At 37.1% G+C, this 24668-nt stretch overlaps 1 protein-coding gene across 3 annotated transcripts in view; it reads left to right on the top strand.

Annotated features, from left to right (window-relative positions):
- The window catches only part of IL1RAP (interleukin 1 receptor accessory protein), a 126364-nt gene that overhangs the window by 35775 nt on the left and 65921 nt on the right, over window positions 1–24668 (top strand). Inside the window, exon 2 of one of the 3 annotated variants that reach the window (XM_037024179.2) lies at window positions 13055–13119. The exons of the other annotated variants lie outside the window; for them this stretch is intronic. Within the exon in view, the coding sequence (XP_036880074.2) occupies window positions 13056–13119 (64 nt within the window). The 5' untranslated portion in view covers window position 13055. The remainder of the gene's footprint in view (window positions 1–13054; window positions 13120–24668) is intronic. 3 annotated transcript variants of the gene reach the window in all.

Here is a 24668-nt window from a genome sequence, read left to right as displayed (position 1 = left end):
TAACTCTGTCAACAATGAAGTAGGTACTGATATTCTCCCCATTTTACAGTTGAGGAAACTAAGGCACAGACAGATTAAGTGAATTGCCCAATATTTTATAGGTACTAAGTGGCAGAGTCAGGGATTGGAATATTTAACCAAAACAATAGGCTATTAACCACAAGATTATAATTAGCAATACACATGTTGGAGATCCCTACAAGGTTATGAATTCCTGGATATCTGGAGCATGTTAAAATGTTTCATTCTTTAGCACCACAACAGAGGGTCCACATACTAGGTGTTTAGTTACCATTTATTAACTTTGCATTAGGAAAGCTAATGGTGCAGTCACAAAATGCCCCACTTGTACTCTGTCAATATTTTTTAGTGTATGTTCTCCCCTCCTGTTCATTTTCCTTGTCAATGCATCTTAAAACCTCATATTAAGCCCTGCTTGAGTACCTTTCTGTGAAAGCACTTTTTTTCCCCTAAGTAGCTGTATAATAAAGATAAGGTGTACTTGTTGAAAGTAGGGTCACTTGTGTCTTTAGTGGTTTATGGATCAGTAGATAATAGCACTATTAAATTTTATCTCATTCTCATTCTGATAGAAGTGGGATTACATGGTCTTACTTTATTTGCAATAAAATCCCCAAATGTCAAATACATATGTAAAGAAAGACCTGTGGTTAGAGCCCCCCACCCTTTTCTCCATCCATAGTGATCTGGTGGACTGAGGGTACCTCCCAGACTATGGGACTGGTGGGTGCACATTGCTATCTGCCAGGTTGATCCTGGTGTCCAAAAAATCACTGAAAGGAGCCATAGAATTTTCTCAGCAGGGACACAGATTCACACAGACTTCCTCAGTGTTAGTTCATAAGGGGATTTTCTTTAACACTTTAGGTACAGAGGAATGATGTTTCCTTTAAGTCTCTCCAGTTTGGGCTTATGTAGGTTCTCAGAGAGACTTGGAATATTCTCTTTGCATTTCCAGGACGAGATTGGAGATGGGGCTGGGAAGAATGACTAATGGACTGTGTTCTCCAGTAGAAAGAATGCTTGGAGGTAGGGCTGTCCTGAAGCCCCTGTGCTTTCTCACAACTGGCACAGTGTTGGCCTGGCACGTGGCAAGTGTTTTGTGAAAATTCGAATTTAACTTTGACATTAACTCTTAATTAAACTAGTTGTTGAAATTGTGACATCAGGACAATGAGGTGCACAGGCAAAGCTATTTAGCTAATTAATGCGGGAGTCAGGCTAGGACCCTACCTGCTTGTCTGTGTAATTGAGAATGAGGAGCCCCTGGGGACTGCAGGGTCTGTGAGAGGAACTGAAGCTACTGAAGCTTCCCATTCCCTGAACAGAAGGGCAGGTGAAACTCTGGCCTGATGGATGATCTCTGGCAAGCCAGCCATTTTTTCTGACAGAAGCAGGGGGTTGTAGAGCTGACATGGAGGAAGGGCTCTTCTGAAAGGACAAGTGGTTGTGTTGTGAGACCAAGAATGGCTTAGAGTCATTCAATTCTACTTTCTGAAGACAGGTTCATTTTTTAGGCAGTGGATATTGGTGAGAGTCACAGAACTCACAGTGTCATCTGTTTAGACCTATACCTGGAGGAGATTTCATCCTCTGGATAGCGCTGAGCTTTGCTAAAGAAACTAGTGTGCATGTGAGTATGTTTGCAAAATAAAAACAAACCTCATGTTTGCATCACACTTCACCACCATGGAGCTTTGTCATAAATATACTTAATCGGATCTTTATAGTAATGCTTAAGTAAATATTTGTTATCCTGTTTTACTGATAAGGATACCAAGGTACACAGATGTTAAGTACACTATCCAAGAGCACACAGTTAAAAAGCAACCAACAACAAGCTAGCGCAGAGGCTGACTGTGCTTAGGGAGATGTTCTTTCTGCCACTCAGCAGTTGCCCTATATTTATACATATTTATTGTGTAACAGCTTCAGACTATATCCTGTGGATATGAACTTGGAGTCTTGGTCCTCCAAGGGAGGTGAAAAAAGAAAGAAACCTAAATAAACCAGATAAGGACATAAATTCCTCAGGGCTCTGAGGGAGGTTAGGGCATCTGCCCAGAATATTTAGAAAAGCTGTAGTTTTACTTCTGGCCAGAGGCAAGATAACAGAGAATCAGGAAAGGCTGCAGAGGCAAGGTGACGCTGTGGGAAAGTTCAGATTAATTTTCTTTCCCTGGTAGCCAATTTGGTCTCAAGTGGAGTTGGATGATTTTGAAAAGCATCTGCGTCTTATGGGTTGAAGATTAATCTGGGAATTAGGGCTTGCATGCTCTCGTTTCCCTAATTAGGGCTTTCACAATCTCTGTCAGGATTTCCAGCAGATTTCTGAGAGGTATAATGCATAAAAAAGGGGTTCATGATCAAATAACTTTGGTTAATGCTGTGTTCAAACAAGTCAACCATAATATTTACTGGGTAGATTATCAGAACCTTTAAAATGCTTATTATGTATTGTGAATCTCTGAGAAAGAAACATGACTTGTTACTTTTCAAAATCACTTAGCCACATGGTCCTTTGGCAGAATGCCCACTATAGGATATGCTGGTTTTCATCACCTCTTTGGTGTGATTGTATTGTATGGGACCATTGACTTATTCTTTTCTCTGCTTTTTTTCTCCTTTTTATTTTGTGTTTATAAGTCTGATTTTGCTCCCAAACTGTGAGATCTATAATTATAACTGTGGGTTTGTTTTTGTATACTGCAGTTTCTACTAAAGTGTCTGAAATAGGGGCTCAATAAGTAAATAAATTCTTGATCTGAACGAAATTTGATTCTGTAGACACTGCTGATGGGGTGTACAGTCTTTATGGAGAAATCTCTGAAAACTTGGCCAGAGTATAGTTACCTGTGGTCTCTGTAACTGTGTAGATGCTATCTTTCTCTCGAGATCCTCACAGACAGGATCCTGTTCATTCAAAGCATTCCTTTGAATGAGAAAACTATTGGTGGCAAAGCTGTAAAATGAAATTTAAGAGAAGCAAACCTCCGATGGCTAGGAAGCTTTTCTGTGCTGGGAAAAGTAATGACTTTCCTAATCAGGAGGTGACTAGAACTTGGTCTGTAAAGTGATATGACTGTTTTGTGTCTGTGATGGTTTTACTTTCACCATGTTCTGACCTTAACTTCAGATGGCATGAGCTTTCCCCAGCGAACAGCTCCCTATGCTCTCATGTGCAGGTCATGAAATGCTTGTGCGGCAGTGCTGTCCCCTGGGCTCTGGGTGTTTATGTCTCAGGACTGCAAGCTCCATGAGGAAAACCAATTTCCTTTCCTCCTCTTCCCTCAGACTGTGTCCAGATCTTGATACATGTTTATTGTGTGAATTAGGAAGAACGCTAGTTGTATTCATTTGTAAATACTCTCTGCCCAGTCTTGAAGCTCTCTGATACGACTCTCTGTCACATTCTGTGTTGTATTTTAAGCTGCTTTCTGGATTTAAAAGGTTATAGTGTTATCCTATACCTTTTGCAAACCTTTCCCTATTGTTTTAAACCATTCTTTAACTTCAGTCAAGCAAAAGTTTTGCCATAATTTTTTATATATGAACATGTTAACAGTGAAGCACATAAATATCAAGTGTACAAATTGATGATTTTTTACAAATGCGTTGTCATGTAACCATCAACGAAGAAACAGAATGTTACCAGACCACAGAAGTGTCGTTCTGCGTCTCCCTGTCAATATCCTCGAAGGTAATCCAGGTTCTGATCTGAAGAAAGCAATTCATAGTTATTTTCCTTTTGACTTTAAGATGTCCACCCCTTTGAATTCTTTCAGATTTAAACAAAGCAAAACAAAAAGTCCAGCCTATGCATAATAAAACTAACATAGTAACACTATATTAATATAACACATATTAATTGTAAAGTCTCTTTTCTTGCGTCGCATCATTTGGTCTTCTACAATCACCCTATGAGACATTGCAGAAGTTCTTACTTCCTTTTAAACATGAGGTATTTGAAGACTACAGGAGGGATACATACATCCTGGATCATGATTTCTCCAAGTTCAAGTTTCATCATAGGCATTAGCATAACAATGTTGCTTTTCTGTAAGTTCTGTAAGTTACAGTGTATGGAGACTTAAAAACCTTGACTGTCTTTTCCAGGAGCAGAGCGCTAAATTTGGACAAAGAGTAGGACATGGCAAGTTTTGCCGAATGGCCAATGGTTACCTTGAACCAAGTAACTTGGGCTTGTCTCTGTAAACTGTATTAACAGTAGCTCACATTCGTCTGTTTCTCCATGGTTTCTCAAGTGTTTCACATATATTATCTTATTTCATTAGAGCTGATGATAACCAGCATTTGCTGAGAGCTATTTATGTTCCTGGACAGTGCTAATCCCTTGAGAGGAATTATCAAGTACATTCCTTGCAACAAACTGATGGGGTAGGAATTAGTTGCTATCACCCCCCATGCAAAAGACCTGCCTCAGTATCGCTAAGTACAGAATACTTAATCATCAAATTGTCTACACACTAAGGAAAGGGTACTAAGGAACAGTCAAACACTCTTGTCCTCATTAAGAAGTGCCCAGCAATACCTAGTGTCAGTCTTAGATTAGTCATCAAGACAGTTGACCAGGTTATACGTTGCTGTGAATAATCCTTTCCTCTTCGGTTGTTCAGGATCACAGTCAAACTTAGAATGCCAAGTTCACTGCTTATTTTAAGGTTCTCTTTCAGTTTCATCTCAGTGACAACCTAGTTCTAGTTCTCTCTTGTGAAGTATGAGGCTTAATGAAGGTATTTCTCCCTTTACTTTACAGAGCATGTTGCTACTCAAAATATTAAAGAACAAATGGAAATCAATTTGCTCGCATTCTATTCCAAGTTTCTAAAGATGGCAGGTGGTATATTATGTTATATATGTCCTCTCTGAGTTCCAAACACTTTGAAGCTATCCAGTAAGAAAGGGGAAGGCAATATCTAAGAGGAGTGTGCTAGTGTTTTCTCTGTGAACTTGGCCTCTGACGTTGTATTGAGGTTAGCAACACTGGCTTGTTATGCTGAAAGCTGTGAAAGTTCATTGATCTCTCTATGTGCTTCTAGTGCTAGACTTTTCTGGAACATTCAGTACTTAACAATAGAACTGTGTTATTTTCAAAGTAAATGTTGAAAATAGAAATCATTTAGGTTAAAAGAGCTTTCATTTATTTGAACTGTTTAAAAGGGTTCACAGACAATTTGTAGAGCTTGTAGAACAGAAAAATCATGCCACTTGAAAAAAATATTTTTAATTAACACAATTAAATGGACTTTTTTTTGGAAATTCAGCTCTATGAATAATAATTCATGTATAGGTTCATATAATTACTTAACCCATCATAGTACAGAACTGTTCTATCCCCTACTTGACACCTTGTGCTATCTTTTCAGTCTCCTCTTCCTGTTACCTCTAGATCGTGACCCATTCTTTGTCCCTCTGGTTTTGTCTTCTGAGGAATGCTGTTTTAGTGGAATTGGGTAGTCAGTAATCTGTTGAGACTGGCATCTTTCACTTAGCATAATGCCATTGAGATTCTTCCTAGTGGATGTTATCAATAGCTCATTACTCTGTATTATTGAAAAGTAGTCTATTTTTTGGATGTACCAGGGGTAGTTTATCCATTTGCCTGTTGAAGGACATTTGAATTGTTTCCAGTTTTTGGCAATTAACAATAGAACTGCTGTAAGCATTTATATAAAGGTTTTGTGTGAACACAATTTTCCATTTCTCTTGGATAAATACCTAGGAATGGAATTACTACATCTTACAGTAAGTGTATATTTATAGCAGTAATAGAGTTCCAGTTGCTCTATATTCCCTTCGGCACTTGGTGTTGTCAGTATTTCTTTAGTCTGAAAGTTATGTAGTGTTATTAAATTTTGTGGTTTTAATTTTCATTTCCCTGTGGCTAGTGATGTTTAATATCTTTTCATGTGTTGATTTGCCTTTTTAATATCCTCTTTGGCAAAGTGTCTCTTTAAGACATTTGACATTTTAAAATTGAGTTGTTTGTAGTGTGATTTCTACAACTTTATTTTTCTTTTTCAAAATGTTTTTTGATATTTAAGGCATTTCTCTTTCCATATACATTCTGGAATCCACTTGTCTTTATCTATGAACAAATCTTGCTTGGATTTTGGTTGTAATTTCATTAAATTTGTAAATTAATTTGGGAGAGAACTGACATCTTTTCTATTGAAAGTCTTTCAATCCATGAATATGGTATGTCTCTTGCATTATTTTCTATATCACTATATTAAATTATCATAAACTTAGTGGCTTAAAACAATATTCTTTTATTATTTCACAGTTTCTGTGAGTCATAAGTCCAGGTAGAGTGTGACTTAGCTGTTTCTCTGCTTAGAGTGACAAGGCTAAAATCAGCATGGCTGCATTTCTTTCTGGAGGCATGAGGGAAGAATATACTTCCAAAGTTGTTGGCTGAATCTCATTTCTCTTGGCTATAAATCTGTGTTCCTGTTTCCTTACAGGCTGTCAGCTAAGACTCTCTCTTTCAGCTCCAAGGCCACCTGCATTCCTTGACATGTTGCTACATTTATCTTTAAACATCAAAGGCCTATCAAGTTTATTTCTTGCTTCACATTTATTTGATTTATGTTTCTGCTGCATCTTTCTGATTTTAACCAAGAAAGTTCTCTGGTTATTTTAAGAGCTCAGATGATTCGATAGGACCCATCTGCATAATCCAGTATAAATCTCCCTATTTTAGGTCCCTAAATCTAAATTATATTTGTAAAGTTCTTTTTGCTAAATAAGGTTCCAGGTATTTAGGCATGGGGCTGTTCTGCCAACCACATATTTCCATTTATTTAAATTATATTTCATTCTTTTATCAACATTTTGTAAATTTCAGCATATAGATCATACACCTGTTTGGTTAGACTTTTAGCAAAGCATTTCATTTATTTATTTATTTATTTTAGTTATTGTAACCAGTGTTTTAAAATTTTTTGTTTTTCATTGTTCATTGATAGTATATAGTAATATGTTTAGTTTTTGTGTATTGGCTACATATACTGTGACATTACTTATTTAATTTTATTTATTTTAATAGATTCCCTAGGATTTTCTATGAAAATCTGTGAAAGTTATGCCATCTGTGAATAGCCTTATTGTACTGGTTATGACTTCCAGTATGATGTTGAATAGTACTAAGAATGAACACCCTTGCCTTGCTCCTGACCTTAGTGGAAAAGCATTCACCCTTCAGTATGAGAAGTGACGTTAGCTGTTGGGATTTTTTTGTAGATGCTCTTTATTGGTTGAGGAAGTTCCCTTCTATTACCTTTCTTAGAGTTTTTGTCATGAGTAGATGTTGAGTTTTGTCAAACCCTCTTTCTGTATCAACTGATATGATCATGTGGTTTTCTTTTTTAGACTTTTCAAATACTTAAACCAGCTTGCATTCCTGGCATAAACTCTCCTTGGTTGTGGGCTATCTATAGATTTGTTTTATTTTACTGTCTGTGGCAGGTTTTGGAATAATAGTAATGTTGTCTCATAAAATGAATTGACAACTTTTTTTCCCCTTTTCTATTTTATGGAAGAGATTATTTAGAGTTGATGTTATTTATTCTTTATATGTTTGATAGAATGTGCCAGTGAAACCACCTGCTACTGGAAACTGGAAAGTTTCTAACTGTAAATTTAATTAATTTTAATAATTATAGGACCAATCAGGTTGTTCATTTCATTTTGAATGAGCTTTGGTAGTTTGTAGTTTTTGAGATATTGGTTCATTTCACCTAAATTATGTATTTATATGCCTAGAGTTTTTAGTATTGCCTTATTAACATTTTTATGCCTATATAATCAGTAGTGACTCTCTAATTCCTGATATTAGTGATGTATGTCTATTTTTTTCCTTCTAACTTTTGGTTTCATTTGTTTTTTTCCTATATATATGTGTGTGTGTATATATATATATATATATATATATATATATATATATATATTTTCTGTTTTAAAATTTTTTGATCTTGCTCTCCATTATTTCCTTCAGTTTGCTTGCTTGATTTATTTTTCTCGGTTCTTAAAGTGGAAGATTACATTACTGAAAATTTTCATCTTTCCTAATATAAACCTTTAATGCTACAGATTATCTTTTAAACACTGCTTTAACTGCACACCACACATTCTGGTATGTTGTATTTTCATTTTTGTTCAGTTCAAAATATTTTCTAATTTCCCTTGAGTCTTCATCTTTTACCCATGGATTTTTTTTTACGAGTATATTACTTAATTTCTAACTGTTCAGAGTTTTCCTATTATTTTTCTTTTATTGATTTTTAATTTAATTCTATGACTAGAACTTACACATTTAATTCTTTTAAATTTGTTGAAGTTTGATTTATGGTTTATCTTGGTGAATGTCTTACATGTACTTGAAAAGAATGTATTTATTTTCAGGTGTACAAATAATTGCTCCATGCATTCTGCTCAGGTTTATATTTGCATTCATAGAGAAAAACAAAGTAAAGTGTGCTTACTTCATTTTACCCAGAATCAGAGTCTTCCATGTCACTTTTTTGAAATTTTTGTTTACTGATAAATACTAGATTTTGAAATGTTCTGCCCAAGGATTCATTTATGGTTCAAAAAACTATAAAGTAGATAAAAGATGGGAAAAGCAACTCTGATTTCTTAATAAATGTTCTCTCCTTTTCTATAAAATAGTGTAATTACTAACTTGCCATATGCCCTTCAAAGACTTGTTTGTCATACCTTAGGAGGGTATAGATGAAAGACTTGCTTAAACTTTATCAATAAGTTAGAGAAGGGAAAAGGAAGGATCAAAACTCAAGAAAGTGATTTAGCAGCAGGGCTGACCCTGCATGGAGATGAACATTTAGGTTTGTGCCTTGGTGTTGTGGCCAAGTTTTCCTTGGACAGATGATAGCAAAGGTTCTCTGTCAACCAGGAATGAAGCTGGTGACAGCAGCTCCATGGCTTCAGGGGGCTTATCTAGCCTGGAGCAAGACCTTCCACAGGGCAAAATTCAGGCTCCTAGAAAAGCATGCTGACAAGTACTGGATTGAAGATCCAAACTCCAACCAGTTAGTGGGCTTTAAAGAGGGGCTGTGATGAGTATGGAGCTGTATGTGGGATCGCTAAGGAAACCGAGGGATAAGTCTAGTTCTATGGCTTGGTGAAATGCTTCTGTACAGCAGGAAGGCAAACGGTGATTCAGAGATAATGCCAGCCTATGGTGCAACAAACCTGGTTTCAGCCTGTCACCTGCTGGCCTAGCAGAATCAGTAGTCAGGGCTGACTCAGAGGTAAGGAGATCCTGCAGCTTATTAAGCCTGGAGAATGCAGATAATAGATTTGTATGCAAGGGTAGATGTTAAAGTGCTGATCACATGTTAACAATCATCATTTATATTATTGCTCATTATATAGAACTAAGTGAATATTTGAAACTTACTAGATTATGTAGGCATTGTAGGCATCCAAGTTGATATACTGGGAAACAATGACTTCAATATGTGGGAAATATGAAAATTATTATATAGGGAGTAAAATGGATAATGCAGGAAAGGTTGACCAAGAATTTTTTATATTTAGGTTCCAATCATCTATGCAAGGGCAGAGTCTGTTGAACTCTATTACAATAATCTAAAGGTACATTGTAATTCAGACAGTGAGAAACCATACATCATTAGGCAAGTTGCTTTATGGCAGTTTCTCTATCTCTGAAAATACCCCTGATAAGGAAAAATTCTGAAATATTCTAAAGTAAGTGACAACAGGGCCAGAGAATGAGGGAGAGAGTCAAGGGAAAGTTATCAGTCAGTAGCTGCAGGCTGCAGCTAACCAGAAACTCCACGTTCCTTGATGAAATCATTTCAACAATCATCTAGAAGGTCCCCAGAACCACCACATCCCTGTTGTGCGTGAACAGTGTCTGACCACCATCAACAAAGAATGCATGAGCCCTCTCTGCGGACTAACCACCTATTCTAGGACTTTCCCTGCTTCACATTAACCCACTTTGCTTATCTATAGCCCATGTGAATTTAAAGAACTTTCTTTTCTTGAGACTCCTCATAAATGTGCTCCATTGCTTGAATCGGTGGATAAGTTGTTTTTGTTAACTGGCCTTGCTGCTGGTGAAGCAGAAACTTCTTGTCCCAGGACTCAGTTCTTTTTCTGGCTGCATCTGTAATGGCTCAATAAGCACTTTTATTTTAGAGATCTCAGTCTCTAGAATTTTTGATTTGCCATCCAGTTCCCTCTGCCCTTCAAGAAACAAGAACTAAAAGTGTATTACTATTCACAATAATAAAATTCTAATGCATAATGAAAGAAGGGCAATGTTACATGAACCATCCTTTGAAAGGTTTCAGACCAGCCAACCTCCTACTAACCTTGGAACCTTTAGTCTATCAAAACCAGTGTCACACATTTTCTTTTAGGCTGCTATATTTTCATTCATCAGAGGGCAGGACTGACCCTGGATTTGTGTTTGCACAAAGGTTATCTTTAGATTAGCTTTACCTCAGTAACCTGAGTGCCTCAGGCATAATCCAGTTGCTCATGGGAATATCAATTAAGGTCCTCAATCACACTAATTAGAATGTCTTCTGAGTGTTGCCTTTGGAATTCAGCAATTTATAAACAGGCAAATTGGGAAAATCTAGAGGTATGAGGTTGTTGTTTTTTTTTTTTCTAATAGCCAAAAGCAATTTGGGAGGCTAGAGTGTTTTAGCATAGCTGAGTATTGGGTCTGAAATTACTGTGCTTTGAATCTGTAATGAAATAATCTAGTTGCTCTCTGCTGACAAAGATTAATGCAGAATTATCAATTACTTTTATTAATGATTTAGATGAGGATATAGGTGGCATACTGATCAAGTTTATAGATGACACAGAACTGGGAGGATAACAATTACTGTGATGACAGACTGAGGAGCCAAAATGATTTCAAGACAGAATTTAGTGGCAATCTATCCAATACCTACCTGGAAGAATAATCTCCATAAGGTGCAATTTGATGATCAGATCAATCCTCTAATCAGAAATCTTTAGTGATTCCCTATTTCCTGTTTAAATTAAATCCCAAATCCTTAGCTTGCTATTCAGAGCCTTGACATATTCTGCCCTTCACACTCCCTGCTTTCCAACAAAATCTTCTGTAGTTCTTTTACTAATGCCCTGTGTGTGAGCCAAACCGAATTATTTATAGACTAGTTCCTATTTATGTCCCATGCTTTAGCCATCTTTGAACATTATCTTCACTGAGGTTCTTTTTCCCACACTTTCCTTCTGCCTTAATTCTAAATTTCCAAATCAATTCAAAAGCGACCTCTTAATGTTTAGTCTTCTTTGATTCCCTTGGCTGGAGTAATCTCTTTCTTTTGCTAATCTTCAATAGCACTTACTGTTCTCTCACTATTTTTTATCACCATTTACTTTGAATTGCTGGTACTTTTTTGCCCACGTTTTAAGTCTCTGCTAGACTCTGCTTAGAGCTATAACTTCCATCTGATAAATCTTTGCATATTCTGTGGTGCCTTTCCATGTATATTGCTCATAATTGATGATGTTGAAGTGATTTGCATGTGTTTTAATTCCTTTACTGGGGAGAATTGGCTTTAGAGAAGGCCCTACATCTTACTGACCAGAGGCGCTCGTTTATTGGATAAATAAATGAATGAATGATGGAGAGAAGAGTTCCCTAATGTAACTGTAGAAGAATTGAAATGGAATGGTAGTGGTAAAAAAGAGACATTTAATCTCTGTGATGAAACGGTTGTCTAAAATATAATAAACTCACCTGTGATTTGTGTACAATTGTGCTAAAGAAGGAAGCACAATATGAGCTACAGAGTTTGGTGATGTGTGGTCAAGAAAGGTTGACAGGTGTTAGAAACTTGCTCTGTCATTTAAAATGACCACACACTCTGGATTGCTTGGATAGATGGCCCTAATCTGTACCTTTTGTTTCAATGTAGCACTCTTAACATGTCCCATTTTAAATGCTGTGGTTATGGTCACCCTATTTATCAAATACCTCTTTGACCTTTTTAGTTGGGTGGGCCCCTGTGGTTGTGAAATGTGTGGCATAGGCTTATGTGTGGGATAATACCACTATAGTTAGCCAGATGTGGCTATAAATGTCTGTCACTTACTAGAAATATGATCTGGACAAGTTACCAAGACCTCTGTAAGCACCCTTATATGGCTGTTGTGTTCAAAACAGAAAGCGAAGGTCTTGAATATGGAATTTCTTAGTAATATCCTGGTTTCAATATTTAGAACCCTACAGATTTTATCAGGGGCCAGTTATGTCTAAGGCCAGGTAATAGGGAAAGATAATTCACAGAGTTGTTAAAATCTCCAGGCCTTCTGTATTAAAGGTCATGAAAGCCAGCTCAAGGGCGTGGTCTTGCTAGTTGGGTGTTTCAGGTGGTTATCAATAGAAATAAGGCTGAAGATCACAGAAATTGGACTCCAGCCTCATTATTTATCTCTTCCAGTGAAGAGAGCAGGCACAGCAGGGCATGAGGTTTATACATTTCCCCTTACTAGACATTTAGAGTGTGATGGACTGTAGACCAAGTCTGAATCCAAGACTTCTAGATTTTCTATTTATCACCTGGGTCATAAAATATTTCCAATTGGGAATAGACCAAGGGAATGTGAAGAAGCATAAGGAGATAAAATTTATTTCCCAGAAATGTGACTCCTGGTGAAAAAAGTCCAGGAGAATTTTTTTTTTTAAAGTAGGTGATTAAGAGACAGTTCTGGAGTTGGACAGCTGGAGTTTTATCATTACCACTTTCTAGCCAAAGGATTTTGGTTATGCTATTTAAACTTAGTTTCCTCATATGTAATATGGATGTTAAAAGTAAATCATATCTTACTGGTTGTTTCTTGCAATTATATTTGTCAATATTGTAAAACTCATACAGTAGTACCTGGTCTACAGTCAGCATGCATGTGTGCTAATTATTATTTAAGCACTGAGAGGAATGTGTACTCCCCCTTACCTTTGTATTTATGTTGACAGGATGGGACTTCTGTGGTGTGTAATGAGTTTCTGCTTCTATGGGATACTGAAAAGCGATGCCTCAGGTAAGTGAAAGGCTTTTGACAATCTATTAAAATGGAAGTTATGCACAGGGTAATGTACCAACTCTTTTTGAAAATGAGTTAAGAGAACATTTTATTTCCACTGTCTTCTGTGGCACAGAACCACAGTATGACAGAATGAGAGAATTTTGGCAATGGGAGGAACCACTGACGTCTGTAGTCTTGATGGGACACAGTGTACTTGGTGTGGTGGTCTGCTGTACATAAATATAGGAATTTTCCCTCACCTTTGCATCCAAACCAACTAGAATCCTGCTTCTTTTCCTTACCTCAGGTCATATGGGGGAAAAAAGGCCTCCGTGGTATCAGTCCATGGAACCCTTCTAAGAACAAATAAATAATGATGGGTTCCTGCCATATTACTTCTATCAAGGAGTGAAAGGGCCTGTCATTAGACTTTTTCTTTCTTTGCATGTTGTTTTATAAGGAAAACTAACCAAGCCCTTCATTAAGTTTGCATGACCAAACTCAGGCATCATGGCCCTGGATCATATGAAATCGGTTACAAAGAACTTGAATGTAGGTCTTTTTAGGTCTCTTTGATCTCCAGAATTATTGCTTAGAACCACTCTATGGTAACTCTGCACAGTGATCATCCAACTGAAGCCCATTGTGCCTGGATTGACCAAAATTCTTTTTAGTATGTATACCTGAATTTTGTCTCTGTCATCTCCATACATTACATTGGTTCAGTTGATTGATTTAAATAGAAAATACCTTTTCTAATGATTCTCTGACTTAATTCAGGGAATTTAGGTATCTTTGTTTTTAAAAAGCTCCCCATCTAGCTTCCCTGAAGACCATGGACAATACTTTGAATGTCATTGCTTTAGTTCCTCTTCTATGTGAAAGACCTTTGGAGATGTTAAAATAATGATCATGTAACCGTGACTGGTGTTCCCCAATATATGCCTTCAACTGTTCTTCACATGACATGTATTTGAGCCCTTACTATCCAGATCATCATTTCTGGGTATGTTTCAGGTTTCCTTTGCCACTTAAAGCATTTTATTGGAGGTCGAAAATAGCACTAATGGGGTGGGGTTATAACTAAGAACACAACTTAAAGCTGAGAAAAGTAGAGATAACTTCCAACCCTGTTGGCCCTTGGAGGCTTTACAGAGGAAAGCATATATGATAACCAGGGTGATATTCAGCCGCACTGTGTTGGTATACAGCTCTATTGGCTGTTAGACCAACATCTGTCCTGCTTGCTTGAATGTCACAGTTGGCTGGTCAGTTGTGATTGTCCTGACTTTTAAATATGTTGAATGTAACCCCTGATTATCATTGGTTCCTATTTGATTTAGTTCTATGCTTGAATGTTACCTGCTTACAGAGGCCTTCCCTAACCATCTTAACTATAATACCTCTGCCAGTCACTCTCTATCCCGCTTTAGTTTTCCTCATAACACTCATTTCATGACGTTCTATTAACTCTTTCTCTTCACCTCTTTGTTTTCCCCTCTCCCTCCTTGTCCTTCTTCCTCCTTTTTTTCCTCCCCGGCCTCTTGTCCTCCTCTGCTTTCTTCCCTTTACTCTCTCTTTCCCTCCTTCACTTCCTTCCCTATTTCTCTGTTTTTGCTACCCAAGGACAAGGACTTGTCCTTTTTGTTTGTTACTCAAACACTTGGAATAATGATTGACACACAGAATGTGTGTGTGTGTGTGTGTGTGTGTGTGTGTGTGTGTGTGTGTGTGTGTGTGTATGAAATGGATGAAAAATGTCCCTTCACATTCCTTTTTGCCCAAATTAGCCAGTTTTATAATGGAACTTCTTTGGACTCATACCAGCAATTCATCAATGTGGTTTTATGTCCTACCTCACCTTGAAGGAAAAAGGGAGGGGTGACCATATTACTCCTGTTGAGAGATCAGTGAAGTCCCAGAATTGTGCGTTGCTGGTGCCTCCCCAGCGGTCCTGGGCGTGTTGCTTTTCTGAATGACCCTTGCGGTAATCCATCCAAGGAGCCCGCTCCGCCCCCACCCCAATGCCTTTGGAAAGGGAGCTTTCCACCCAGGAACTGTGACTCATAGTTCTGCCAGGGAAGCTGACTTCTTGAATAAGATAAGTTCTCATACCAGCTCCATTGAGTCACCACAGGGGCAGGAAACATGTTGTAATCCCCTCAGCCCATCTGGCGCATACTCATTTGCCTTCCTTATGAAAAGGTATATTGTGTCTATGTCAGTGGTGCACTTCCTAGTTGGAGGGAGAGGAACAAAAAGGAAGCGTTGTTGACAGAAATACAAGGGGCAGCTAGCTCTGGGCTAGGAGCGGAAGATGGGTCACCATGCACACCGGGGGACCAACCGACCTCTTGTGCATCAAGGTGTCACCTCATGCAACCATGTGGATGTTGGCAGACCTCTTGTTCTTTCATGAGGCCCCTGAACATTCAGGTACCTGTCATAATAGAATCTCAGGACTGACATGAGGAACAGAGGAGCAGCCACCTGAAAACCCTACGGCACTGCACGTGCATAGGATGTTAGTAAGAGTTTCACCTTGTTGTTCTGGGCCCTTCTCTCAAAGGAAGCCCCAGATATTAAAAAGGAACCATAACAACGTAAGAGTTTTAGTTCCATTCAGTGTGTTTCCAGTGCACTGAACTGAACTTCAAAGAACACATTTCTGACTTCTGGTAGCAAATGCTGTGATTTCATTATTTGCTCCGGGAACAACATTTTCATCTCATGTGGTGATAAAGGCAAATAATCAAAAACATACATTCACTTCTTAGATAATTATAATGGTGATAATATAATTGCAATGTGGTAGTTACTGTGGTAATAATAAAGCTCCCTTTGATGAGAAAGCACTTCTCATTTTACATATCTGGTGTCATTTGCCCCTTACAGCCAAACCGTGGATAGTCAGGCTGTTGTAACTCCTTTTTCAGGCTAAGAAAATTAGAGTCAAGGTAGTTAAGTGAATTAACCAAAGTCACACAGCTAATAATTAGCGTAACTATGACTTCCACTAGTTCCTCAGTTTACCAAATGCGTGTAATATTTTCTAAATATACTCCCCCTGGACTTCACTTGCATAAAAACAACTTAAGGACATTGAGATCCAAGGTAGGTTTTCTTAACAGTTAAAAAACTGCTCAACAACAGGTTTTTTTTTTCTGTTTAGATATAAAGTACCTTCACTCTGCCCACCCCACCACTTTAGATGTTTTTTTTAGAAAAAAAAATTATTGTAATATAAGCTCAGAACTCAGTATTCCTGTTTTTATTTGTCCTAGTATTAAACATTTCCCATGCCAAACTCAAAGGAGTTCTCCTTTACAAAAGTTCTAGAAGAAAACTTCAACTCCTCACACATTTCTCTTTTGGTTTATTTTATTGGAAGCATGTTAGAGACTGAACTGTTAAAGCTGCCTTCAGGGTAGAAATAAATATTTGGAACTTGGAATTCCAAGTTGAGGAGATAGTGAGAATGTCACCATGTATATATATATATGTAGTATGGTGAATTTCTAAAATATTGCCACATCAAAATTATTTACTACACAGACCACATAAAAAAATGATAGCAGTGCACTTCTTCCCCCAATGCACATATACAAGTCTTTGAATACATTTTTTTATTTCAAAGTCAACATACAGCTGACTGTGTCAGGTGCAGGGCTAGATTTTACAAACATTATCGTGAACTTCACAGAAAACACTGTGGGAGGAGGAGCTAGAGATTTTACACCCCTTATGTAGTTTAGGCAGTGAGGAGCCAGGAGGTAGCCTGGGTTAGCAGTGCTCATGGTGGCATGCCTGATAGAGCTTTTCAAGACTCCCTTGACTGCAAAAGGAGAGCTCTTTCCTTTATACACCAGACCTTTAAGGACTTTGTTCTGCTAATGGAGGTAAGATCTCCTGGTTTCTTTCTGTTATTTTTAAGAACTTTTCAGAGAGTGGAAATAATCTTTTGGCTTACTGAGAGTAAATTACACTACGCAAAATAAAAGAAAACACTCTGGTTTACCAGGAATCAAGAGACATTGGTAAAATTCTGTTTTATTTTGTGAGCAGTTTAATGGCATTAAAGAAGTCATTTAATCACTCTGTTACTCCGTCTGTACATATAAAACCAAATCAGCCACCAACCAGCAATAGCAAAGGTCCCACTGATTCTGCCTTCTTTCTTTTGGGCATTATTATACATCATGGACGTACATAAATAATTCATACATAGTATGTACATATATGAATAATTACTTAATTTAAGAAATTTCTATGACAAGTGTTTAATCATAATGATTTCACTTCATTTTAAAGATCATATGTTTATATGTTTAACCATTTTATATTATAGAATCCAGGATAAATGAGGGATAATTCTTATTGTAAGCACCTTGCAGCAAAGTCTGAGAGGAAGAAGAGAATATAAATACCAAAAAGAATGCCGTCAGAGAACAGAGAAAATTACTAGTCCTGTAGGGAGGTATTAGGGATGAATTCTCTATCAAATAGCAATTGCTCTTTTCTAGTAGAAATACATCTCTTATCTGGTGACAAAATAGTGCAGGGTGCCTGACAGAAGAGTGTAAAGGCATTTAGAAGCCAAGCTGGAAAGTAAGGTTGGGAACAGATTGCGGGGGACAGGATTCCCTACAGGTAAAGAGAATATTTATGCTTAATGTATTTTAGATAAAGTTGGCTAGTTCCTTTTTTAAAATTTTAATTTAGTCTTATTTTGTAAGGTCATATAATATTTTTAATACTGTGTAATGGTTCTTTCAGCTTTTGGTAAGGACTCCATTTGTTGCCAGCCCCAGTGGCCTCATGTTATTTGAATGTGCTTTTTGAAAAACTCCATACTTGGATGTACTTATGACATTCCATCTTGTCCCTGTTGCTCATGGCTGGCCATCCTGAACACCCTTCTTTTCTATGTAATTTTGTTCAAACATTTGGAGAATGTCTGAAGAATACAGTTTTATTTTATTTTTATACCTAAACGTCATTGGAATTATAACATTTCACCCTGTTGTCCTTTAATGCTACCTCTTTGGAGCAGGTATCTTCACTCTTTTCTTTTTTGAGCTGCGTTTGCATTTTGAAACACATGGGTGTTTATTTGTAAGTTACTTACACTTTCCAAAGGTGGGCATTCTGTAGCCTGATTGGAAAGAGATTTGAGTGCCATAATTTATTAGCCTGATGCTGACTTTACACATATAAACTCTCTAGACCAGTCTCTGGGATCACAGTGATAATTCTACGTTTAGGAAAATGACCTGATTCCCTTGCACATGGCTGTGGTAGTTAAGAGAAACCAGTATTTTTGCAGGGAATACATGAGTGTATATGGTTATAGGTGACAACACTGAGTTTAGAAGAATTTATTCTGCCCTTTAAATCACCTTTGCTTCTGCATTCTTCTCCCAAAACTCTTGGTTTCTGCCATACTGAGATAAACTTTATAGTACCAGATCACCATCTTTATTATCAGTGACTCACTCCTGGGCCAGTTTTCACCCATTTTTCTTCCATTGTTTTTAAAATTTCTTTTCTATTTAGCTGATTAACTTTAGAGAATAAAATACACATCCACCTCAATATAACAAGGCACTGATTGCTTTATTTTTAAATCCTCTGGATGCTGCTCTCTCTCATTTATTTTTTGAGAGACAGAGAGAAAATGGATATATTTTACAAATAATCTGGGAAACTCAGTCAATAACTTCAAGCACCTGCCATCCAAACCTATAAAAGCTGACACACAGAACGGCCTCCTTTTGTCTTCGCTGTTTTATAGGCAGTAGGGACAATGAAAATACAAGACCAGAGCTGAGAAAATGAGAGAAAAGAGATGAAATAATCACACCCTCAATAATCTAGAGATGGCTGAGTTCTGTTGTTTTCCTGAATTCTATTACTCCTCCTGCCACCAGAATCAAAGCTGTACATTATTGGGAAATAAATATCATTTTCCTACAGTGTAGGGTCTGGAATAATAGTTTAAAGCTCTTGCCCATTAACTCATTGTTTTTTCCCTTCTGAGATACTTAAATATTATTTGAAGCACTCCTTTAGATAGTTGGAGTATGCATTTGGGTATGTACACCAAGATACTGAAGTTTGCATTTTTTCCTTAACTTCTGTAACAGAACCCTGTGGTTCCTTTAAATTTTGGCCTTGCCATGCCAGTGATGCGGCTCAAGTAAAGAGTATTTGTCAACTATGATTCCTCATTGGAACTTGTGGGGCCTACAGTATAAGTAGATACTCAAGAGGAAAGAAAAAAAAGAAAGTGCATCCATCAGTCAGTAAGGGCTTTTCTATATAAATATAGCTTTATATGAGTATAATGTTATGTGCTTTATTTGATTGCTAATTAGTTAAACTTGCATACAAGTACAACTCTAGTTGAAATGTAGTACTCTATTATCACTAAAGCAAATACAGATAATACAAATTGTTGTTCCCAAGGGGATCTCAACCATTATTAACCATTTATTTGCTAGCTTTGTTTGCCCTGTTTTACTTTGGAGAGAAACCTTTAATTGTTCACTATTGACTTGATTGCTGTTTGAACACATTGTGCCTAATGGCTTAAACTGAAGCATCTCAGTTACCTCTGTCCATCTTAGATCCCTTGAGAGTTCATTTTGCCCCAGAAGTTGCTTAATGAACTAGTTCTTGCTTTTCAAGAGAGAAATAGTTAATTTTATCCTCGGGTTTTCTAATTTATTTAGACCTTTTGATCTATCTGGTACCTTAGAGAAAATTCAGTTTCTCTTATACAAGACTTTTTGACATCCCTGGCTTAATGCTACATGCTTTGTCAGTGTTTTTTACTGTCCACTCAAGGTAAAAGGAAATGAAGAGAAGGAGCATTGAGGGAGAGAAAAGAGATAGTAATTGAGATAGAGATAGCAACATCAAAGAGAAAGCTGGAGACACAGAGAGTCTTCCCACAGAGGGTCTTGTTGGATTTGGTGCAAACCCAGTATATGCTTTTTGAGATCATAAAAATAACTTTTTAGTTTTTTTTATTAAGTACCACATTTAAATACTGCCCCATTTTTTACTGAGCTTAGTTGGATGAAATCCTTTTTAATTGGTTCTTTTTTCTAGTTTTTTTGGACATTCCTACTCTTTCCCTTGTTCCTAGGGTATTAAAATGACGAGAGAAAATAGAAGCCTTAAATATTACATATATTTCCTTAAATCTAGTGCACCTCTAGCCATGAGACTCATCAACATCTCCAGGAATAATGCTGTGTCAGTGAGGATGCCTGGATTCTGGAGGAAGTGTGCAGCAGACATGGTGGAGGCATAGAGGTGTGCACGACCTTCATCATAATGAAGGAAGAGGAGATGGAGGCAAGAGTGTAGGATTCTGGACCCCCTGTTTCACTCTGCATTCATGAGGTCTAAGGCAAAATAATCTGCTGTTGTTCACAATTGACAGTGAGCTTCAAAACATCTTTCCTAGTAGCAATGTGTTGGTTAAGGCTCAGTAGAAACCTACCTTGTATTCAGGTCTAACCACAAGGAGGGTGTAACTCTGGAGAATAACTGAAATCATGGAAATTGTGAATAGAACAATTAGTAAACGGAAGTGCTGGAGGAATCCCTCCCACTGCATGCCATGTTCTTAGTGAGATACTAAGGGGGAATTTCAGGAAGAAAGTGGAGACAGGGTCTTTTTTTCCTTGCTTCTTTATTAGAGTAAACTCTTTGCTCCTGCAGCCTTATTACTCTAAATATCCTGTTATTAAAAAGGTTCTTCCTGTCATCTACAATGCAGTGATAATGGATGACTGCAATAATAGCCATGAAGCATTGTATAATATTGACATTTTTTTAATCACTAAAGGAAGATCATGTTAATATAAGTGTGGCTTTAAATCTCTTACATTCTAATTCTCCATTAATTGGTAATAACTATATAGTGGAGTTTGTGTGTGTAATAGAAAAGAAGGAAGGTGATGGACATAACATTAATTGAACTAGGGAACCAGGGAATTACATAAATTTCTGAACAGCCCCATAAGGCAGAGATAAGTGTTTTCATCTGCCTTTACTAGTGAAAAACACCAGATTGAAAAAAGTGAATTGAAAAGTTAATGGAATAGCTTCCTACAGCTGTTCAGTAGTAACATATGTATACCTGCTTGACTTTAGAATGCATGATATTTGCAGAATACCTTGTCACTGAATTCTTTACAATTGCAACTCTTCACTTTCTAAATATGCCAACAAAAGCTGTCTGTCAATAATTGATGATATGGAGCAAACACACTTGGAGAGAAACATTCAAACAATTAAGAAAAGAGAACATAGGATGTGATTTTTCATGCTGCAAATACTATTTCAAACTGATTTGCTCCAAGATTCCTGAACTGTATATAGTGTACTTCCATTGCATACATTCAGATTATGTACACTTTTCCAAGGGTATAAAAATTTCCTAAAGGAAAGCAGTTCTAAACAAGATTACAGATGGTGAAGGAATGACAGTGCAGAGGTGGTGGGTCTGAGCAGAGCAGGAAGCTGTTCACTGCAGGTGCTGCAGGTTACTTGACTCTCTGCACTTGGCTTCCCGTGGGGCAAACTGAGAGACACTAACTGTGACTTCCTGCTTCTCCTTCTGACCTGACTACAGCAGGCCCTGGCCCTTCTCCTAAGGGTGTAGGGATAGGGACTTAGTAAATGATGTTTACATGTGGCTTGTAAATATTTTTTGGTAGCAAGTAGTGTGTAGCTCTAGAAAATTCTTTGTGATCTAAAACTACCATTTATTTTTTCTGTCTAGATAGACTGGCAGTGAGTGAGTATAAATTCTGAAGTTTGATGGTGGTTTCACTCCAATTTCTGTTTTATTTCTGATGGGTCTGAAATGTTTTATCTTTCTTGAAAACTGTCGTGTGTGTGTGTGTGTGTGGTGGGATGGGGGTAACAAAACAGCTAGAATTTGGTTTAACCTACTAATTGGTTGATTCAGCAAGTGCACAAAAGATCTAGCGGGGGCATTATCACTAATCCATACTTAAGGATGTTATTTCATTCACTGTGAACTCTCCAGAATTGAAAACCTGAAAATTTGTTCAGGTTTAATGCTCAAATCCTCTTCAGTCAAAGGAAAGTCAGTATTCTCATAGGCTAGTTATCCATTTGAAAGCATGCAATACTTTTATCACAGAAGGATGATAAATGCTTCTCTTTTATTTTGAGAATGGTTCTTTGTGAATTAAAAGGAACAAATCAGAGATTTATATAAACTCCATTTTTGGGAGGCTGGTCCTTTATGAATAGATATGATACCCAATTCCTGGGCACCTGTTACGTGCAAAGCTTGGTACACAGGATTTGTAAAGACAAATAAGACACTTTACATTCACTCATCCATAGTATATGGGTATGTGCTAGACACTGTGCTTGCTAATATTTATTGGTAAACAAGACACAAATGATCTCTTCCCTAATGAAGCTTATAGCCATGGGGAGGGCATGAGACTGAAGAAAAGTAAATAAATACATTTTTTAAAAGTTCTGTGAATATTATCAGTAGGGCATTATATTGATGGAAAGTGATCAGACAATACTCATTTTGCCAGGTGGTCAGGGAGGATCTATTTGAAATGACATTCTATTGGGAATTGAAGAATGAGAAAGAATTACCTATGTGAAGAAAAGAGGAGTCAGTGGGATGGCATGTATGAAGGCCCTGACTATAAAGATGCTACTAACTTTTCTCAAGCTTGAAGATCTAGGGGGAACAGGACATAAGATAATGAGGACAAGGCAAGAAGGGTCCAGTGCCTATTTAGGGTGTTGTCACATTTCCCATCACTGCAACAAAAGCCACTGAAAGGATTTGAGCAGGTCCCTGACATTATCTAGTTATTGCATGTTTATGCTATCTGCCATGTGGAAAATAGATTGGAGAGATTTCAGTTCCTCTCAGTATGGTGGACAAGATCCCCTGAACAACCCTTTTGCTGTAAAGCATCTAGAAATGTTGCATTTAAAAATAAATGTCTCTTAAAATGAATTGCTGTGTAGGTAAGAAAACCTCAGAGGATAAAACTGAAATAAAAACAGGAATCCAGGAAAGAAAGGAAGCCAGCTAGCTCCATAGCTGGAGGCTCCCCAAGGTAGCATCAAGAGTTTGTGGGAAACGATATATTTAAGTACTAGGACTTCGGGATAATTTCCTTAAAAATAAACTTACATTCTAGCCTTTGCTTTACCCCCAAACAAATCTCAGTTGAATTAAATATTTAAATGTATAAAATAAATCCAAAAAGTACTTGAAGAAAATATATGCAAACATTTTTATAATCTTGAAATGGAGGTCTTTTTAGCTATATCCTCAAAGGTAAGGGCCATTAAAGAAAATTTGAATATTTAACTACATAAAAATTGACAAAAGTAATGTAGCATCAAAATATTAAGTTAAAGGATGAATAAAAACAATTGGAAAAATGGAGGTATGTGGCAAAGGGTTAATGTCATAGGACTAAAAGGATCTACACATAAAAAGTATTTTTCCAATTTAAGTATACTCTGTGAAAAAATGAGCAAATATTTTTAACTGAAAGTTCAAAAAAGATAAAAACTACTTGATAACACTAAAAAGAACCTCATGTTCATGTCTAAGAAGATACATGCACTTCTTCCATTAGATAACCAACAATTAGAGAAGGCCATCCTATGCAGAGCTGGCCCCATGGTGAGCTGGTGACCAGGTGTGGTGTTTTCCTACCCTGCGGGTGAGAGCATTCCTGGAATAGGCTTCGTGGAGGGCACCCTGGCTCTGGTTTCCAAGACACCAAAGTGCCTCCCTTTAACCTTGTAATGAAATTTCACACATGTATCTTAAGGAAATAATCAGAGAAATGAATCAAGATGTAATCACAACTTTATTTTTTCATACAATTGTTAAAGTAGATACTGTTGTAAATAATGCAAATATCCACTGATAGAGGATGCTTAATTTATTATACTGTTAAAATGGAGTAGGGTTGAGTCATTAAAGTTATAATTTTATATTTATTGAGGTAGAAGTGAGTTTATGATAAATATTTCTGTTTAAAAACAGGTACTATACAGGGGGACAAACTTTTAAAGTCTACACTCTTTAAAAGCTGGCACTTGTTGCTGGAGCTGGATTGAACCAATTTATAAGGACTCATTGTTTAATTTTCAGGAATTTTTTCAAATCAGCAGTTAGATTGTTGGTAATCTGAAAATAGCTATAACAAGAATATTTACCCCATGGAAATTGATAATCTGAAGATACAAATCAGGCCCCTCCTACCTACCCTCTCACCCAGCTGGTTTACCATGCACCACTATGTAAGTATATGTAGAAAACTACATTTTGTAGAGTACACCCAAATCTTAACAGTGATCACCTTTAGGAAGTGGAATTACATTTGAGTTTATTTCCTCCCTTTTAAAATAATTTTGTTATCATCTGAATATATTATATTCTAATTATATTTATAATTGGAAATAAAGAGTAACCTAGTTGTTGGAAGTAAGAAAGAATAAAGACCCAAAGGGTTGGAGTT

Source organism: Manis javanica, chromosome 3, assembly GCF_040802235.1.
Source record: "Manis javanica isolate MJ-LG chromosome 3, MJ_LKY, whole genome shotgun sequence".
NCBI classification, from domain to species: domain Eukaryota; kingdom Metazoa; phylum Chordata; class Mammalia; order Pholidota; family Manidae; genus Manis; species Manis javanica.
This window is presented reverse-complemented; position numbering and strand designations above follow the sequence as displayed.